The sequence below is a fragment of the Dromaius novaehollandiae genome, chromosome 13 (genome assembly GCF_036370855.1).
Source record: "Dromaius novaehollandiae isolate bDroNov1 chromosome 13, bDroNov1.hap1, whole genome shotgun sequence".
Taxonomy (NCBI): domain Eukaryota; kingdom Metazoa; phylum Chordata; class Aves; order Casuariiformes; family Dromaiidae; genus Dromaius; species Dromaius novaehollandiae.
In genome coordinates, this window is record NC_088110.1 from 12,244,319 (window position 1) to 12,265,000 (window position 20,682).

The 20,682-nt window shown below is 38.1% G+C and overlaps 1 protein-coding gene across 2 annotated transcripts in view; it reads right to left on the minus strand.

Annotated features, from left to right (window-relative positions):
• Window positions 1-234: 234 nt before the first annotated feature.
• Window positions 235-20,682, minus strand: part of TSHZ3 (teashirt zinc finger homeobox 3) — a 68,171-nt gene continuing 47,723 nt past the window's right edge. For both annotated transcript variants that reach the window (XM_064519635.1, XM_064519634.1), the window contains exon 3: window positions 235-7,970. In XM_064519635.1, the coding sequence (XP_064375705.1) occupies window positions 4,771-7,970 (3,200 nt within the window). In that variant the 3' untranslated portion in view covers window positions 235-4,770. The remainder of the gene's footprint in view (window positions 7,971-20,682) is intronic.

Below are 20,682 nucleotides of genomic sequence, written 5' to 3' on the forward strand. Positions count from 1 at the left end.
CATTCTTGCTTAAAGGGCATCTATAGCAACTTGCTAAAAGTTGCGCAACTTTGGAACTCTTTCTTTGCTGTATAATTTTCTTATATTTCAGCTCTCTTGAGCAGTGTGGGTAACAGAAGAACTAGCAAAGATCCAACATATTTTTACAATAAAAGGTTACCCAAACAAAGCAGGCACAAATAACTGTAGTAATTTGATATTTTTCTAAGAAATATATAAGGCTCTCTGGAGACATATTTTAAAATACAAAATTTATTAAATTTAGCTTTATTACCAGTCACTCTGTTCCACTTGTACCACACAGTTACTTCATTTTTCTGTGGCAGCTGAAATAAGAACTTGCAAAATTAAGGAAGGTTCTTTTCTTCTATACATGCCAATATTTTTAAAAAATTTCAAAGTATAGCCTAATTTTTTGCCATTTTAAAATGTAGAGTCATATCTGTCTCTACCTTAAATACCAAGATACATAGCCATACTAAAGTGCATCAGATAATTCCCATAACACTAATCTCTCTTGGTTTGGATAAAAAAAATTGCACATAGTGTTTACCATGAAAGCAACTGTATAATTAAAACAATATACTTTCAATTTTTATATAAAAATAAAACATAATGAAGATTCTAGAAAGATTTAGGTTTCAGAGACAGTTCCTTACACTAGCTTAAAAGTCATATTTCAGTTAATTATAGCTTTCTTACTCACTAAAACTTAAAGATACACTGAGTTTTTTGTTTTTTCTGTCTTTTTTTTTTTTTTTTGCTAAATGTTGACTCCAGTGAACAGCTCTCTAAGATCTGGCATATTGATTTCTTGTTGTGAAGTGAGCTGTTCAAGCTCCATTTAAGATTTTCATCTTGCATGTAGCCCTGAGCACATCATAGCACCATAAATTAGTTAAATTGCACATTTATCACAAATGTTATTTTAAGATACTGCGTAAATGTGATGGCTGGAAGATATACAGTATGCTGCAACAAGCCACTACTTGGGTGGGGTTAGACCAGGGTCACCTTTATACACCTGTGATTTAAAGCTCTTCCCACCCCATCACAATTTCATTTTTAAACTCTTTCTTGAGGCATTTTGTTTTCTCACTTGATCTGCATATTTCTAAACAAAATATCAAATGCAAAGCAAAATTGCAGACTCAAATGCACATTTTAACATCCTGCATTTATATCTTCATGTCTAATAGGAAAAAATTATCCTAACATAGCTAGGTTGGTGATTTGGTTAGCACTAATAGTTACCATGCCAATATAAGTATCAGTGTATGGATGAAAAGGACATTATTCTAGTTCATTGAGTCTCTAAATTCTTTATAATGTGAAATCACATTGGTATGCCAGTCCTGGAGGTTCTCAAATGCAAGCTGAACTTTATTTTAATAATTTTGGGATATGCAGATCCTGACTAGCCATTCATTTGCAAAGTTTCAGACATATTTTAAAAACATTAAAAAGTCATTTGTGGTGCACACTAATAGATGTGGTTGCTCTCTGCATTTTTACCAGGTACATCTCTTCACTGCACATTTAGACCCAGGAACTGACTTTTATCAGATGAGATGTGGTTTCATCAGTGGTATTTGGTGTTTGCAATCATCGCCTCTCCATCTACATTTTTAAAATAAGGAGAAGGAACACTGCAAAAGTCTGCAAAGTCTCTTGTTTTTACTCCCTCCCTAATTCCAGGTAACAGTATTTTGTACAGAGCTTTTAGGATTACCATTATAAGTCAGTGGTGCATCCAAAAAATATATGGGTTACCAATATATGAAATAATCTACCAGTCCTCCTATGCGTGATTTTCTATTTTGAAACCCATTTTAAATTTTTAAATTGTTATAATTTTCAAAGATGGAATTCTCTGCCTCAGAGGTAAAAAGTTTGGCTGCATTTAGATTGAGATCCTCTATTTGTAAGAAAATGTAAGCATCCAACACGGCAAGCTTCACGAAAGACTTCAGCTAGCAAGGTTGCCTTTCCTAAATGGGTGAAGGATACTACTGAGCTCACATAGTCAACCAGCAAAACTGTATGCTGCAATTTTATCCCTGGAATTTGAGCTGAGGCCATAAACACTGACACACAAAAGGTCTTAAAAGCCAAGAGGACTGTGAGCAAAAAGAGGAAGAAAGACCCCAGAGCCCTAATTATTAATCCCATTCACTAGGCCTGCTTGGCAGTATTCTTTATCAAATAAACAGAACAGTCAGTAACATTTTAGAAGACACGGTACTGGCCTTTACAGTTGCAGAATAAAGAGTGAAAGAAAGAATAAAAGAAAAAGAACAAAAAGATTTAATTATTTGCTTTTTGGAAGACAGTGAATTTTAAAAAGAAACAAAACTATGTACATCAGACATTCAGATGCTAGTTATTACTTGAGACATGATTCTTAAGTGCTATAATGGTGGTTTTGGTTCCCGTGTAACCATTTTAGACTCCAAGTTCACCTGACTGGCAAAAGACATTATTTACATGCATAGGAATATAGGTGCTTTGTAGATGTAAATTGTTTTCAGTGGTTTTGATGGGATGACCTGTCAACACCAGTAAAAGTCTGTCATTATCATATAAATGCTCCTGCTTCTTTGCGTTTGTTTGGTATGTGTTTATTCATCTTCTTGTCCTCTCTTGCTATCTGCTCTGAATGTTGTGCAACAGCAGGCCTGGCCAGAAGAGGATTCACTTTGCAATCACAAAGTTTTAGTTGTCAGTCTCAGGTTTCTACTCCTGTCATTGAACATCCTAGGCAGGAGAAGAGGGATCTCTAATCCGTGAAGTACCACCAGTGCAACTTGCAGCCGCTGCTCGGTACATTCGGGGGAATACCTGTAAGTACCAGTGTCTGACTGGGTCTGAATACACAGTGCAGCAAAAACAGCTATTTGCTTTGCCACACATGTTGCTTATAAACCCCTTCTTCACAGTCAGTCTTACTTGATGTTTAAAAGGGAGTTATAGCATTCATTTATCTTTTCTGGGGGAAAAATTTTGTTAATGCAGCCTTTGAATAAGTGCTACCCTGCTCTTTAAATGCTAAAGTTCACTAAAATTCCAGTGATTTATGTGCAGCTTTTGACTGCCAGCACCTGGCAGATGAAGAAACCTACTCAAGCTTCAGTCATAAACAGATAGCATACAATTTAATTTTAATGTGCTCGTTAGTCGTAGCACATTTCAGACATAATTGTGAACGCAACACAAAATTATAGCAAAAAGACAATTTTAATGCTGCTGTAGAAAAAAAGGTTATATGAAGAGTCATATAATGGTGCTTCATTGTCAACAACAAAACAGGGCACAGAGTGCATTACAGTGTCTGTGCTGTTTACATGCCAATATTTTATACATAGATTCTCATATGGTGTCAGCTGTCAGTTACTTCTGCAAATTAACTGCCAAAAATGGAGACGAACAGAATCACTTAGTGTGCTGGTAACCACGGGTTACCTTTCATATGCCTAAAGATAAAGCTGCAGTATGGAATCTTGGGAGAATAATTAGGCAGAACAAAACAGAAAGTTACCAATCGAAAGGAAAAGGCATTCTACAATAGGAAATAACAACCAAGAGCGCTTATAAATAAGTAAAAGAGGTTATATCACAGAATGCCTCATAACTTTTAAGCAAAGTATTACAGTACAAACATTTTAAAGGCTTTATCAATGTTTAGGAAATACAGTACAAGTTTTTCAAATAGATTTAACCCTTTGAGCACTGAGTTTATTTTGAATTTCTCTTTTTATTTTATTTTTATTTTTTTACTAATAAATACCTTTAAAAGTCACGTTGTGCAAAACAGTTATAATGCATGCCAGGAATGCAGTCCGTGGCTTCTGTGTCTTCAGACGGTTTAAAAAAACAAATGATAGCAACACTAATAAATATGTATAATTTAAACATGAACCTCTATTAATATAGATGTACTGTATAGCAAAACAAAACAAAACATACTTTGCTTTAAGAATAATGCTTCTGAATACTTTATAAATGCTATCTGTGGTATCTTTCATATAATTTACAATGTTTGGATGTTAAAAGAAAAACCGTTAGGTCTAAAAAATGAAATATACACTATATATAGGTACAGTTCATACCTGGGGCTTATCAGGTACAAAAAACACTGTTGCTAAAAATGCTGAAGAAAAAGAAAATGGCATTAACCACAATCACACTTTCCATAAGAGATTTTGAAATCTATACAATATATACATCTATGTTTCAATGTGAAAATTATATTTTTAAATTTCAAGGTGTGAGACACCTCTGCATAAATGGAGGTTCATATCAGTAATCAGAACTAAGCTGGTAAGGGTTTAAAAAAAACATATTCATACATTTTTACCAAATTAATGCAAAAGTGCTTCAAAGTACTCAGAGGGCTAAAGATTAGAGGGTGAGAAATACCAGCACACTTAGGTCACATGAAAAAAGTGCACCAGAATTAGTTATAAATGCTTAATTAAACTGTCTGTTAATGCATGCAGCTTGATGCATCAGAGGGATGCACAGCAACTAAATCCAATTTACACAAAGTTCCAAACACTTACCACTGCATTTTAACCTTCATATTTTACCAGTAACAACAGCTGATTATGCACCTCTATTTAAACACTGTACAGTTATACAAAACAGTTCAGCCCAGAGCGACTCTGGAGTTAAAATAAGAACATGTGCCAAGAACTAAACAGTAGCTTTAAGGCGTCTTTGACAGTTTTCCTCAAAGCAAATTACAGTTATTTTAATCAAAAGCAAATGCTACTGCTTTTCTAACTCCGAAACATACAGAAGATGATCCTCTGGTGACTTCCCATGTGTTTTGCTAAGATGAAGTTTAACAGCATGCTTGCTTGCAAAAGTCCTGTTACAAAGTTTGCACTGATAAGAAGTTCCCATATCTTCCTCTGGAGACGACGTCACCAGTTTTTCAGACGGTGACTTTGCTTGTGCTATCTGATTGTTAATCTGTTCGCTGGACAGTTTGGACAAGTCTCTTAACCTGAAACCCAGATGCGATTCAAGATGACTGATGTAAGTCGAAGGAGTTCTGATCTGTGAAGCACAGTCATTACAAAAGAACACTGGATGCCCAGTGTCCAAATTTTTAAGGAACTTAGTTCCCCCCGTCCTTCGAAGCTGGTATTTCACATTGGCTAGCCAGTGGCTAATTGTGGTCATTGAAAGTCCCGTAAACCTGGAAATGTGCATTCTTTCTTGAGGGCTCAAGTCTGACATGATGTATTTTCCCTCTGAAGTCTGCCGTAAACTAGCTGCAAACTGGGCCTGCAATATGAGCAAGTGCTGAGGGTTCCAGTTAGACTGACGTCCCTTCCTTTTCTGAGCTGGCGTACTCTCTTCTGGTTCCTCTATTGTGGTACCATCAATGTCAGATTTCTCAGATATGCTGGAAGGTGTGGAAGATTTTGATGTGTGACTTTCTGTCAGGTTCTTCAGCATATCAGATATATCTGACAAGGCATTCTCGCGTAGCGGCGAGTTTGACATGAATGACACGACTGCAGATGTCTTTGCTGTTGTCACTGTAGATGAAGAAGATGCAGAAGATGTCGATGTGGATGACAAAAGCGCTGAACCCAAAGAGCAGCTTTTGTCACTCTTGCCTTTCGTCAAATCTATGGGTTGGTCATTGTTGACATGATAAAAATAACGGTCTAAGTGGTCTGGTTTTTTGGACTGTAGAGGTGGGGTGGCCACTGCAGCCTTTTCTGCCAAACTGTTGCTCATTTTAAAAAGCATGCTCATTGGATCCAAGGCAGGCAAAGATGGCTTCGCTGCCTTACCAAGATGAATATTCATGACAGACTGCAGTGCACTTAATGGATTTACAAATGGCTGTTCAGGAGGGTGATCAGTAATGATAGCTGTGCTGCTACTTAAAGAACTTACAATGGACTTAACAGGCTCTTTCCCATTTTCCACGGGTTCTACAGTTGGACTATCCTTGCAACCATCTCTCTGAGGGACTGGGCTGTTCTGCTGGCTTTTAAAGCCACCATCAGTGGAGGCATCCATTTTAAGGGGTTCGCTGACTTCACTACTGCACGGTGAGGGTGTTGCACGTTTCATTGGAGAAAGTTTTCCTTCTGGTTCTTTCATTTTTTCTTCCACTTTAGCCACCTTCTCAGTGACTTTCTTTACCAATTCTTCCATGGCATGAAAGTTCGTTTTTGGCACAGGTGAGGTCTGACTGCTTGGTGGAGACACCAGAGGCTGGTTTTTAGTTGGTGATACTATTTCATTGTTCCCAAACATAGGTTTTAATGGTGTACTCTTCCCAGATGAACCTAATGACAGCTTCATCATGTTAGGCAGCTGATAGGCAGCATGAATGCTAGGGTAGCCACCCCAGCTTGGTGTGCCATTCTGGGCTTTGTTTATAGCTGATGTAACTGTATTTTCTAAAGACTTCAATATATCTAGTCCCCCTTTAGGGCTTTCTTCCAGGTCATTTTCAGTCAAGTAATGATATTTTGAGGAGATATCGTACTTTTCCTCATCTTCACTTGACTTTTCTTTGTCTTTCATTTTGTCATCACCAATGCCTCTTTCTTTATCTACTTCTTTTTTTATTTCAACATTTAGTTTGGGGGAAACACTAGAAGGTGTGTTGGATGGAGATGTAAAAGTGGTGGCAGCTAGTGGCACAGATTGGACTTTTTCATCTACTAAGGACGTTATTGTTGGTGTTGCTGGGGCTTCTATAATTGGCTTCCCCTTTTTCATGGCCGAGTTAGTGACTTTAATAAAATGTCCTGTCACCATCATGTGAGCAGTGAGCTCCTGCAGCGTGTCATGCGAACTTCCACACTCCATGCACTTCAGAATTTGAGATTTCCTTGCCTCAAAATGCCAGGCATAGCTGGCACCATTCTGGTGACCGTAACGATTATTTGGCGTAATATAAGGATTAGAGTTCTTCTGAAGCGCATCGTTGGTATCTGAGATTGTTGCTTTTGGTGTCCCACCTGTGGAATCTGGAGAACTTGGAAGTTCAAGTTCCAGTGATGCTTTCTTTCTAGTAGCTGGGATAATTTTTGCTGCTACAGGTGTAACAGGCTCCTTCAGAGGCACTTTTTGGTAGTGTTTTGTTTTGATCATATGAACACTCAAATCCTGAAGAGATTCAAATGAGTGACCACAGTACATACACTTTAATACTTTCTGGGCATCTTCCTTCCCTTCCATTTCAAGCAAAGAACGTTTACGAGGTTTAGACCATCTTTTAGGGTTATTGTTATCAGTTTCATGGTTGTCATCTCGATAATGTCCTGTTTCATTCATGTGCACTGTTAATTCTACTAAAGTATCATAGGCAGCACTGCAGTCTTTACAGCGGAATTTACTGGCTCCAGTAAATATAGAGCCATAAAGCTTACTGCTTTGTCTGTACAATTGAACTGTGCTAAAAAGACTTGGTTCAGGGAGAATTCTGCTCTGAGAAACTTGCTGCAGTGTTTTTGCCATAGCAGTCTGGTGCCAGTCAAAGCTGCCACTTCCACAACTGCTACTGCTGCTGCTGCTACTGCTGCTGCTACCATTGTTTTTTTCCGAAATTGGCTGGTGAAGATTCAAATTGAGATTGGACCAGTAGGAATTGGAGAGGAAGTTGTTATATACAGCTTTCATTTGTTCTAAACTATCAGATACAGTAGAGTCTTCAAGCGGTATTGAAACCTCCTTGCTCTCTTCCTCATTTTTAATAGAGCTGCTCTCAAAGTCTGCCATGCGGTCACTTGTCTCACTGATATGTGACTCACTGTCCATTTCATGGCTAGAAAATTCAGCTGCTGGAGAGTTTTGGTAGCTTTGGCAGTTCTTACTGAAGTCTTTTTCTGGACATGCGTATTTTGCTGAAGGCTCCCCATCAACTGTGTTTTCATCAGCTTCCACATCTTCTTCCACCAGGGCTGCTGCTTTTAGTTCGTCTGAAACATAGGCTATTACAAAGAGAAGAAGAATGTAAGTTAGTTTCTGATGACCGTACTTTTTCTTAAGTGTTTCAGCCAAAGAACTGCATTTATTTGTAAAATTAAACAGTTAAAATTTAGTGTTTCTTCAGAGCAAGAAAAAAAATCTGCTCTTCAAACATAATTTGCCACCTTATTCTTCTCAAGGGGCAACAGCTTGAAATTAAAACTAAATTTGAAATTAATGAAGCACATTCTGGAGGTGGCATTCATTTCTAAAGTAATAAATTACTTGTATCAACCTCAGAGACAGCAGTTCCTGTCTGTCAATTAATATGTCTTATGCTTCTCCTACCCCTAATGCATTTCTTAACAGACAGATTCACAATTTAAATTAAGCAGGCATTTTTTGCTCATTACAACTTTGAGACTCAATCTTTAATAAATATAGAGTGCAACAAACATCAAAAAAATCCTACAAAATAAAAAAAATCCCCTATTATAATAATCAAAAACCAAGATTTTTTTAAAGTTATCATGATTAGTGGTAGTATTTTTTTACAGGAGGTAGTAAAAGCAGGTGACTTAAGAGCAGTTCAAAGCTATTCACTATAGGTGTAACAAATGATCCATTCACATTCACACACACCTTTCTCCTCAACAAGAAAGCCCATGCAGAATTATGTCAGGAGCTAGTTCGAGAAAATTGGTATGCTGTACTCATTCTTGCTGTATAAATATATACAAGACCTTCCAGTGGACCTTACAAATGTCAAAGTGTTTGCTCTTTAGACTACTTTGTCAATATTTACTCAGCATAAGCTACACGGACACCCAACAGGGATCCTGCCTTTTTTTTTTTTTTTCTTTTTCCTCCCCAAGTAATGCACCTGGTGATGTAAATCTAAGATACTGTTCCCAACTCAGATAGTGGGGGACTGGCTGTAATTATATTCTTTTTTTCCATGGTGGTTCTGTGCATGTAATCTACACATAACTAGTCTTTCCTTTAGGCAAGAAAACTATGAAAACATTAAGAGAGGGATCATTAACTGATCAAAGTGATCTATTTCTACCTAATGTATTAATTTACAGCTAAGTAAGAAGGCAAAAATAGATCATGACTGTCCTGTATTAAGTAGAACTTAAAATTTACTAGCAATCTCCCACAAATACAATTATAAACTTTGTAAAAAAATGCCTTTTCCAGTAGAGCTTATGGTTGAAGACACTTGACTTTTGACCTTGTTCTCTGCAAAACATCTGGAATGTGTGGGTATCAGTATCTTAAACACATTAAATAATCCATAGCTTGTTTATTCAGGCAATAACGCAGAGAAGATAATGATTAACACCCCAAAGAGATCTACTTTAACCAACAGACTGAAAAACTTAGGAGAACAGTACAGTAGATTTCATATATACGCTATTGAACCTTGCATACTTCTTTCAGGGTAAATATGTTTAAAAGTTATCAGAAAACCACAAGAGACAAAACAACTGTTAAAGTAACAGTGAAATCAGGCTTTTAGTTTCAGATGGAGTATTTCTTCATTCAGTTAGGAAAAACAGCAAATATTCACTACTGTTCTTTCACATGGATGAATGGTAGCAAATCTTCCTCCAAGCATGTAAACTTATAATCCGATCTTCAGAATAGAAGTTAAACCTTTGAAAGCATAAACATATCACATCAGACCAACACATAATTCTTATTAGATATTACAGCTCAGAAAATTTTAATGCAGAAAATTCATATAGCAAGGCTCCTATTTTTAATGTTTGGGAGAATGTAGTTTGAGAGAACTACTTTAAAAAATTTAAATTATTATGCTTCCAAGACTCTGATATCAAGATTAGACTTTTATATTTAAAAACAGGTATGCAGATTCTAAAGAAATAGAGCTGCTCTGTTTTACTCTATTTTATGCTTTTTCAAAATATTTTGATAGAATTCAAGAATCCTCCTACTATTATTTATATTGCAGTAATGCTGGCAATTTGTACTCAGGATCTGTGCCTATCCTGCGAATATTTACTATGAAACCACTACAAAATACTTACCATCTAACAAGGTGGATTTCGTTCAACACTTCATTCTGTTATTGGACAGTACAGTTTGATTTTCATCTTAATTGTTTGTTCCATATCTCTCAATTCTACTGAAAACTTTAGCAAAGGAGACCAAAACAGTTCAAATTATTCTCTAAAGCTGAAGAACTTAAAATATTTACTGATACCATGCAAACAACTGGCTACCCGCTGTCTCTAACTGAACAATATCAAAGATCCTAGTCATGTGAACAAGAAGGACAGACGGATGAAAAGAGCACGAAACCTATGATTTGGAAGCAAATGTACCTTGTGGAAACAGTTTTTCTTTTACAGCTCCCATTCCCTTGCCTCTGTTGTGAAAGTGAGGAATAACTCCGTTTTTATGATGTAAAGAAAATTCAAGGTTATTGTCAAACTGCCTGCACTGAAAAGACCTTGTTTCACACCTGCGGGCTGAGATGGAACATCAAAATCTGTTTTTTGCTCTTTTTGTGCCTGCCTTTTGCTCTTTTTGTCCACCGAGAGCTGGTGTGTGCCACCCATTCTCACTCCATCTCGCGCCCACTCCCTGCCCTCGATCCCTGCACGCCGCTGAAACGTCCCCTGTGAACAGTGCTCACCAACCCAGACCAGCGCGCAGAATCAAGCCCCTAATTAGTGTGTGTTTCTTTGCATTTTTATTTCTCTTACTGTTGAAACCTTATGAATTTTGTTTGGACTGAAACACTTCTATTGTCACATTCACAGTTTTCTGAAGAGTGACTCTTACATTAGGGAAAACCTCCAGCGTGCCGCTCATTTAAATGTAAATCTATTTACCTTTCATGCTTTCTTTGCCCTTTTCACCAACTATCAAGCGTATTTGCGTGTTAACCAGGAGCTGCCTCCTCTACCGCTGTTCTTCTCCTTCCTAAGCCCAAGTTAGGAAGCCAAGCTGTGACACCAGTCTTTGATCCAGACGTGCAGGAAGCGAGGCACAAAGGGCAGTATGGAATTTAACCCAGCAATCTGCAACTTCAATAAAGCGACAGTTTGAACAACTCCTCTGCTCTTTCCACTGCACAAGGGAGAGGGCAGATGAACCACAACATTACCCCCAACTTCCTCAACCAAAGATTTAGCAAGAGATGAGGGTGCTCAGGGAAACTGCTCAGCCTAAGGCTTAAAACACCATCCTAAAAAAAAAGTTTATGCCAGTAGCTTCCAATGTCTTATTCCAAGGGCTGGTCACCTAATCACTCCTGCCTTCAGGGCTCACGTGTGGCAATATAAGGCAACCCAACAGGCACCAGTCCGGGATGGCAGACTTTTCTTCTTCTTCTAACAGATCCAGAGCATACTCAGAGGTTTTGCAACACCACTGTAGGTAAGCTTCGGCCGTACAGCGGCTGAAGGACTCACAACTCCCGGAGGCTTTTCCACCAGAGGGTTGGTGCACATGGCACATCTCCTCCTCAAAAAACCTAACGGTATTGTTACTAGCATGAGAGAGAGAAGAAGGGAAAGGGCCAGTGCAAAGCTTCAGTCCCACACTGCCAGGGAGGTGGCGAGGGGGCTCACTCCAGGTACGAGGGGAAAGGAGCTCACCTGCAACTACGGGAATCTCTGTTCCCTCTCTGCTCCACCACATCTTGCTCCGATTAGAGAGCCTGCCTACCTGCTCCATCTGAGCACAGACAGAGACAGCAGCTTCACTGCAACAGAAGGACAAGGAGGGCGGTAGCAGAGGAATTTCCCGTTCGGTTAAGTATCTTCGGAAAGACCAAAGGGACTGTGAAAGCAGAGGATAAAATAAGGAGGTGATGGTAAAAAAAAAATTCACTGAGTTTCACTGCCTGCTGTTTTTAAGAAGCCCTTTCTCCAGCCCACCTTGTCTCAGCCACTTGCTTCTTATTAAAAAAAGAAAGAAAAAATTTTGGTTTGATATTTTTCAAGTGTAAAGTAAATATCTAAAGCAGCAGGGCATCTGTACAACTGTTCTTCAATGCCTTGACAGCAAGGCAGGAAAAAACAACTTTAAAGACGATTCTAAAGGTGAAAGAAATTAATAAAAAACAAAATGAAAGAAATTATGTGCTTCTGCTTTTTTGTTTTTCCAGCACAGTGGAAGAAAAAACAACAAACTTCTCAAAAAACTTTTTAGTTTACATCTTGCAAGGCATCATGACCCACAGGAAACTGCCTGCAAGTCAAGCAATACTCTTACTGTGACATAATATTCGACAAAAAAATGAAAAATACTTTTCTGGTGTGGCCCTTGGTTTCCAGAGAAAATGAGGATATCAAAGGGATTAAGAAACCTATTGCAGGTGCAGCTATAGAGAGGTCGAGAACAGACAGTTCCCTCATTAATATTTATTATAATTATTAACTAAACTGCTAGGTAAAAATGAAATTAACACATTTGATATAAATACAGAGTAGTAAGCTGCGGTATAATGGAATTCATTTCCACACAAGAGGGAATTACCTTTGTAACTGAGCTATGGATCATTTCTTTGCTAGTGGAAATAAATTGTGCTACATCACTGACCAAAATGATCTATATACACACATATTGTATATACACTAATAAACTCATATACCTGTCTCTACAGAAACGCCAGCAATCTACTATACAAAATCAGAAAAATTACACCAGTCCTTACTGTGCAACCAAAACAGCCATTTTTCTGCTGACGGCCTGGGCCAAATTCAGCAGTATTCTCAAACATCCAGCAACGCTAGTGCTAATGGAGTGAACTCATTTTTGCTGTGGTTCCTCTGGTGCCACTGACATTGGATGGTTTCCACCCTTTCCACAGTGACACAGGTCCAGTAACACGGCCAGACATCCCTCTATTTGAATCTGATTGGAAATACAACACTGTAACACTAAAGACATATGTATTATTCTCCAAGAAATGATTAATTATATTCATTCTTAATTATGATTCCTGCCTTATTTCTTGTAAAATGGAGACCATATATGTTGGCTTGGATCTATCCAAGTATTTCATTTCAATAATTTCAAAATGTCTTTTTTTAATGATTTTTTTCCCCAAGACTTTTTCTTGTATTTTAATTAGTTTTTTTTGGGGGGGGGGGGAATACATCTAAACTGGAATATAAGCTTTTTGCTTGAAAAAGCATCAAAACATTCAAATATTCTTCTCACATCAAAAAAATGTTTTACTACCAAAGTTCATCAAAACCATTCAATTCCTTGGAAATATTTTGGCTTTAGCCAAATAGTTTTCTATTTAAAAATTACAACTATCTTTATTATTTATTTATGCATGATTTGAAATCATTTCATAGTAATGAGAATCATTTCCCAAACCATGTGATTTTGAGTGCATCGTGAAACAGGCTTCTCAATCCTTAAAAACCTGAATCCATTCACATTAACACTTAAGAAGAGAACAAAAGAGACAGGGAACAGAAATTACCCCAATCAGGCCTTTTGCGTAACCTCCGAATTCCCACGCATTCAGTTAGTTAGACTATGATATGGCTGGTTCTTAGACTGGGAACCTCACACCAGAGCAGCAAACTTTTGCTGGTTTTTTTTTTCATAACAGTTCAATTTTAGGTAAGTAAGTGTTCACTGCAAGGGCTGTCTAGTTACTGGCTTGTTTCTCTGCATAGTGACTACAAAAGAAAGCGGAGATAAAAAGGAACGCCTGGAGAATTACAGAGCGGCATCAGTCACTCCCACAGCAGATCGCTGTCTGGGTTGGAGAATGATTACAGGATGCATATCATATTCCCAACCAAAAAAAAAAAAAAGAAAAGAAATCAAAGCAGAGCACAAAGGTGGGGCACTGAAGAGGACCTGAGCAAGGAAACTCTCCTCGGAGCCCAAGCTTCCCCTCTCACCAAGCTGAAGCACAAAGCTGCAAGATGGCTTGTACTGCCATGGCCCACGCTGCTGACAGTGCAGAGCCTTTTCTTAAGTATCGTTCCCATTCTGTTTTAAAGCAGACAACCACCACCTAAGAAATTACACAGAATAATTTTTTTAGGATTTAAGTAACACATGAAAACACCTTTAGGAGTCCACAGTTCCTATGGAATTATTCGCAGTGAAGATGGGGCACAGTCTGAAAACGAGTCAGGAGAAAGCCAATGGTGAAACCGCAACATGGAGATGATTTGACTGTGCCAATGAACCTTACTCACAAAATCAATGAACAAAGGCAAGAGAAAACCAGCTCAGTGGATGGAGTCAATCAAAGACCTAATGCAAATGAAGGCATATAAAAGAGTTATATTAGTCTGTTAGAAAACTCCCACTCCACAGGCCTTCCACTTATAGGAAGAAAGGCAAACATTTCACCCACAACACGAGCTATTTCTATACATAGACTGACTGATAATTCACATGTAGCGAAACTGTGTTTGAGACTTCACTGCTTGGCAGAGATGTTAGTATATTCCTCATTAGGCAACAGAAATGGGAGGCCAGAGTAGCTGCCCAGCTTGCAGGAGTGGCAGATGACAACGCTGCCTCTAAGGAGGCATGGCAATACTGATTACCCAGCACCTTGAAGGGGACATTACTCCTGTTAGAAAGGTCAAAGGTTCTGTTTCACAGGGGCAGGACTGTCTATTATGGGAGTGAAATGTTATTTCCAAGTGGAGAGGTCAGCGCTTCTCTCACATGTCGGCCGCAGTAGCTGGTACCTTGCACTGGACTACGATCCCGCTCCAAGACTGATTATTCTGCCCACCGGCAAGGTCAGCGATATTAATTTTTAACATATTAATTTGATGTAATGTACATGATTAATACTTGTTTAGCTGCATTCTTTGTGTGTTGATAAATCTGCAGCCTTTTCAGGCCAACAATAGTGCAGTTTTAAGTTATTGGGAATCGGAGTGTGGATGGATGTAACACAGCATGCCGAAGTAATGGGTGGCTATCATTAGGCACTAAAAACTTTGAAGTGCACTTGTGTCTGTTCCTTCATAAAAATACTGCAGCTGTCTGACACAGAGAGCTCAGAAGTAGGCCCAAGGAAGCTAGCCAGCTGCTCTAATCCACCATCCTGTACTGGTATGACATTTGGAGCAACTTCAGAGAGCTCAAATCAACTATAAGTGTTAGAGTAGAGAATTACACGGACAAGAATACAGAGTGAAGAGATGATAACAAGAAATGAGTTAATGTCTCATTAAAGCATGGACCATCTAAACCCAGAACAAAGCAAATCTCTACTAAGCACTTTTTTCTCATGTCACTGTATTCCACATTCCCTTGGTTTTGTGAATTTTAAAGGAAGGTAAGAGAATTCAGTTCTCCTATTCACTTTAGACTTTACGCTGCCATCTGAAAAGTATCATACAGGCAACCTATAAATGAAGAGACTAAACATTCAAAAATTGCTTGCTAGGCTTACTAATTCTAATAAGGGAGGCATTCAAATTTTCTGAAACCAAATACTGTTTAGACATTTGTTAAATGAGAGATTCCTATGCAAAGCTCACATTTATGTGTTATCTCCTTCATTAAATACACACCTGAAAAAACATGATGCCGTTACATTAAATGACGGCTTAGAAATAGCTTAGCTCTTCTGGACAACCTCATCCTACTAAGGTGTTCAAAAGCTTGAATGAGGGTTTTATTCTTCACAGCAACCCTGTGGAAAAAGTATCCCTGTCCACAGTTTCTAGTCGGGAACCTGGAAATCCAAAGAGGTTAAATGACTTGTCTAGTGTCAGAGGGGACAAGGAGCCTGTAACTCCTGTAAGTTAATATAGGTAATTCAGATATTTAGACAAAACATGAGGAGGCAGAAGTTCGTGTGTTTCTGTTCCCAGGCTTCCTCACAGTGTTTCTGTGAGTACAACATATGTGTATAATCAAAAATGATTGCCAGTTTTCAGCTTAAACAATTATTAAGGATAAAATACCCAGTGAAATACTCACTGGTGCATGTACTGTGCAAAATCCAGAGTCTTTGGTTACAAATCTCCTCTGAGGCAAACTGCTGGGGTCCAACAAAAGCTCAGTCTGCACACTGCCAGCAAACTTCATTTGGCAATGGGAAAAGTAGAAAAGGTTCTTGAAACAAGGAGAGGTATTGTCACAACCCTCCCACAAAGAGCCTCCCGCTCTTAGCGCAGAGCAGGGCTTCAGGTAAGCTGAGAGTGTCTTTCCTAACAGAAGAGCACTGGAGATGTAACGTGATGGATCGTGCCTTTCTTCTCCAAAGCTGTCCCCCGCCTTGATTTCTGCCCAAGCGCTAAACTCCCTATATTTGACCTGCTAGGCAGGGATTTTCTACAACCTGCTAAAATCCTATGAAACATAAACCTGCTAAAATCCTATGAAACATAACCCTGTATCTTTCTAACGTGGAGAACAACAAACAGCACATGACCACATCATGCTGCGGCGTATTCTTCCGTGTGCAGGGTTGCATGAGGATCTGCTCAAGAGTCTGACCTTCGCTAAAGGGCTGAGCTGCTTCCTTCTGCAAAAAGTTTTTGACCAGAAGGGAACTGTACACTAAGAAATTTTAAATGAGACTACAGGTCCAAGTGACTCCCATGTACAATGAACAAAATCTTACAGATTTTTAAAGAGAATTCCTGATGTAAAATTGCCTTCAGATGCCATTACTGTACAGTTAGAAGTGAACTACGTGCTTATGAGAAACTTAACGGGAGTAACAGTTCAGAGAGCGTGCCACATCAGGAAAAATAAATCCTCTCTTCTTTCCCTACATTTGCAGCCACAAACACACAAACCCACCATATTTGTACAGCAGTTGGGGGACAGTGCGTGTCCCACTCTCTGTGAGCCCACAACTGCTTATCAAAAGCAATGCGGGATCAGAAGACTGGAGCAGAAAGGCCAAGAAATGTTACGGACTCCCCTGGGGACTAAAGGAACCTGCTTGCTATCGTATTTTGAGGAATGAATCTGCCTTGTCCTTTTTTGCCCCCTTTGCACTCTGGGGGGAGTGGAGATTTTAACAGCCCCAATGAGGATAAGCCTGGAATTTGTGGCTGATCCTCCTGAAGGAGAAAAAGAAACAAAATTCTTGGCCTTCCCTGTCACAGCAGAAGCAATCTTTTACAAGCAGCAGCAGGACTAGCTGAAATAGGCAAATGAAAATCAGGGACTGTGAGCACCCATTTGGAATTCGGCTGTTTGGTTTGATTAAATTCATGGTCTTCATGTTCACATTTCATCAATATTCATGTTGTATCTTCCTTTTTCTCCCTCCCTCCCCTCAAATTACTCGGGAAGAGATGCTCTTCCAACAAGCACACCAAATAGTAAATGAACAGCATCATTCACAGGAGCACAGATTTCTTCACTATCTCTGGTCTTGTTTGCGAGGTTTTAAGGGTCAGCTAACCAACCTGGAAGCGGAAACACCACCGGAGGATTCAGAAGCCAGACACAAGCTGGTGAAGTACACAGTTCACAAGCAGCCCCAGAGTCTCAAAACATTCACAGAAACTTAACAAACACAATTAGAATGTGTATTAGTAACAGAAAAAAAAAAATCTACATTTGCTCTGTAAATTATTCATCATGAATAAATGTGACCTACTCTAAGTGAGACAAAACTGGTTTTCCGTTGGTTACCAGGACAGTCGCTTGGTGTGGCGTACAGACCTATTAGAATTTCCCACTGCATGGAAGCACATATTACTATGCGAAATAAATTTTCATAAGCAGAGAAAACAGCTTCATGTTATGCTTTGACCCTGTTTTTGATTTTGTAGGTATATTGGTTTTTCAACTCCTTATAGAGTTTTCCTAAGCACAGAACTACCATTTCCTCATGTAGACAAAAATATTTACCAGAACCCCCAAAGAATAAAAATATTTGGAATTTCTTTTTATTTAAGTAACAGTCATTATCAACATACTGGTAAGAATAAGCCAAATTCACTATATGCATTGGTACTAAAACACACAGTGACAGAGTCTCTGCTTAATATCACCATTTGGGTGGCATCTTTTAATCACTGTAAAGCACACAGGACATTCAACAAACTAATACAACACTAATATTAACACACATCCCTGGAGATGCAGCTTTCATTGCAAATTTTTTTTTAAATCAGATTTTCACCTAAAATATGTCATCTATTTCAGTGAGTCATTCCACCTGGTTATTTATCTGTGAATGATCATGACTACTTAACATATTCGAAAAGTACTAAAAGAGCTTCAATCTGATCCTTCATTTTTCTCGCAAACTTGAAATTCCCATTGAAGCCCTTTATACAGTAGTTACAATAGCTATTTTGGTTGCATTACCTACTTACAATAAACTCCATACAACTATATGAGTGGTACAGTAGAAATCCAAATGACTTCAATCACAGTTTCAGCTGTTGTGAACTTGCACTTGTAATGATTTTTTTCCACAAAAAAAAAGTTCACTGTGGGCCAACAAAGCCTTGTGTCCTTTCGCAATTTTTATTCAGTCCTCATTTAAGAAAAACAACTATTGACTGCAATATGCATCTTAGGACTTAGATTCTAAGGATCGCCTCTGTGAGATGGCCCCAATTTGTTTTGTACGTATATAGCAAAAAGAAGCACTGAATATTCATTTCACTATTTCATTTCTAACTGCACTAATACACTCATTTGTAAATGAGTCTTTGTCTAGCACTAGCTGTTGAACTGAAGGGTATTTGAATAGGTGGGTTTTGCTGTAATACCACACTAAGATAATGTGCTGGAAACAAATGGTTCACTGATTCTCGAGTAGCACGTTTTCTGGAAAACCCCGAGGACTAGAAGGTGAGGGGGAAAGGGTTAAAATGTCTCTTCCTAGCCACCAGCCAAACTCTTGTCATTTTTAAAAGATGTTCCTATGGCACAATATGAATAGTTTATAGCCACAATTGTGAACATTCAATGTCATATAAGAAAAGACACTTGTCAAGAGCCTTTCCCTTACAAGCACCCTCATCATGACCTGTGTTAATGAAGTTAATTGAATTTAAGATCAATAATGGTTAATTATTGCAATTTGACATTCTGAGATAAATGGCTTTAAGACAGAGAAATGTGTGTGTATGTGAATTCTCTCTGAAGAAGGTGAACACATTACAGCCTAAGAGGGATCACACAGTCCTTCCATTGATCCTGGTACAATCTGATCGACCTAATCCTCTGATGAATGTGGGCTTTTCACAGCTACAAGTAAATGTTCTACAAGACTACTCTAACCCTTGTCACTGACCAAATCTATATGAGCTGTACACTAGAAATCTATTGAGATAGATTAAAGAACTGCTGTAGAAACAAGAGATGCTTCAATAAAGATGAAGGTTTATTATATTGACTATTAACATTACATGCAGTATGTAATTATGAATGCTTACGGATCATAAGAGTTTAATTTTGGTCAGTTAGATGTAAATGATCGTAAATGAACAATAGTATTGAAGAATAAAAATACCATTAAAAAAATACAACAACAAAGCTGAATTTGATGGATAATATGTGAGTGTTCAATAAGCAAGTGATTTTAAAATCATCCCTGAAATGTACAAAAATATGCTCACAATGAGATATTTATTTCATAAAGTCAGTCATCGACCTGATTCATTTAGGGTTTTTTTTTTTTTTAAGTTTACTTTCACAATAGTTTCTCAACAGGAAGACATTTTTTCAAACGTGTTAGTAATGATATTCTTACATGCATACCGAACAAGTTAAATGACCACTTACAAGATTTATAATGACAAAGTAAATGTCAAGGAAAAAGTATTACTGATTGTAGAGCACTGACAATAAAAAGCCGCTGAAGAGTTCTGTCAAAATGTAAGATTATGCAAAAACACTATTGAGAACACTGCTAATCATCTGCTCTTGTCAATTACTTGAAGGGTATCTGACAGCATATTTACATTAAACACATTTCAGGAGCAAAATCCTTAATGCTATATCAGAATATTTTCATTACCGTTAGAATTCCTTTAAAAAGTCCTTTTGCAGCACAGTATTATAGCAGCAATGATGCAATATCTATCTCTGTATCAGGTAGGGTTATCTATTTCATGCTATTATAGTCACATAACATTTGAAATGATATAACCAGAGACTAAATATACATGTAAATAAGATGGCAATCGCCATGTTCCCTTACTCAATGTAGGTATTTTCAAGTAACGGCTCTGTAGGAGTCTCAAAGTGCAAATGGATTATCGGTCTTTGGGCAGTCTTTTACTCCTTGTGTTACTGTATTTCACTATGGCAAAAGACGTTATGAAGCACACATTTATTCTAAATTTTTGATTGTAACTTGCAATTCAGCTGCTTTATGAAGAGTCACATTAACTACCAATACTTTTTACCTGCAGTAGAAACTATTTTAGTTATGTCTATCTTTATGGAACCCTTCCTCCAAATACGGAAATAAATGAAATGTAATGAAAATGAAATGTTGATCCTTTCTGTGCTTCAGCAGGCATTAGTCAAAAAGCACACATTAACCCTGTTGGATGTGTAAAACAGCAAGCATTCATAAAAACGGACATAGTCAAAACAAGAGCTGCCTTTCATATGGAATTCATTGTGGCTTAGGATTCAAAGAAGGAAAACAAGCCCCTGTCATGACTTGCGTGATCTGTTTATGGTCTTTCCACTACTTTTGTTGCAGGCAATGCACTTAACCTCAGGTTATCTGTCTGTAAAAGGGGAAAAGAGTCTTTCAGA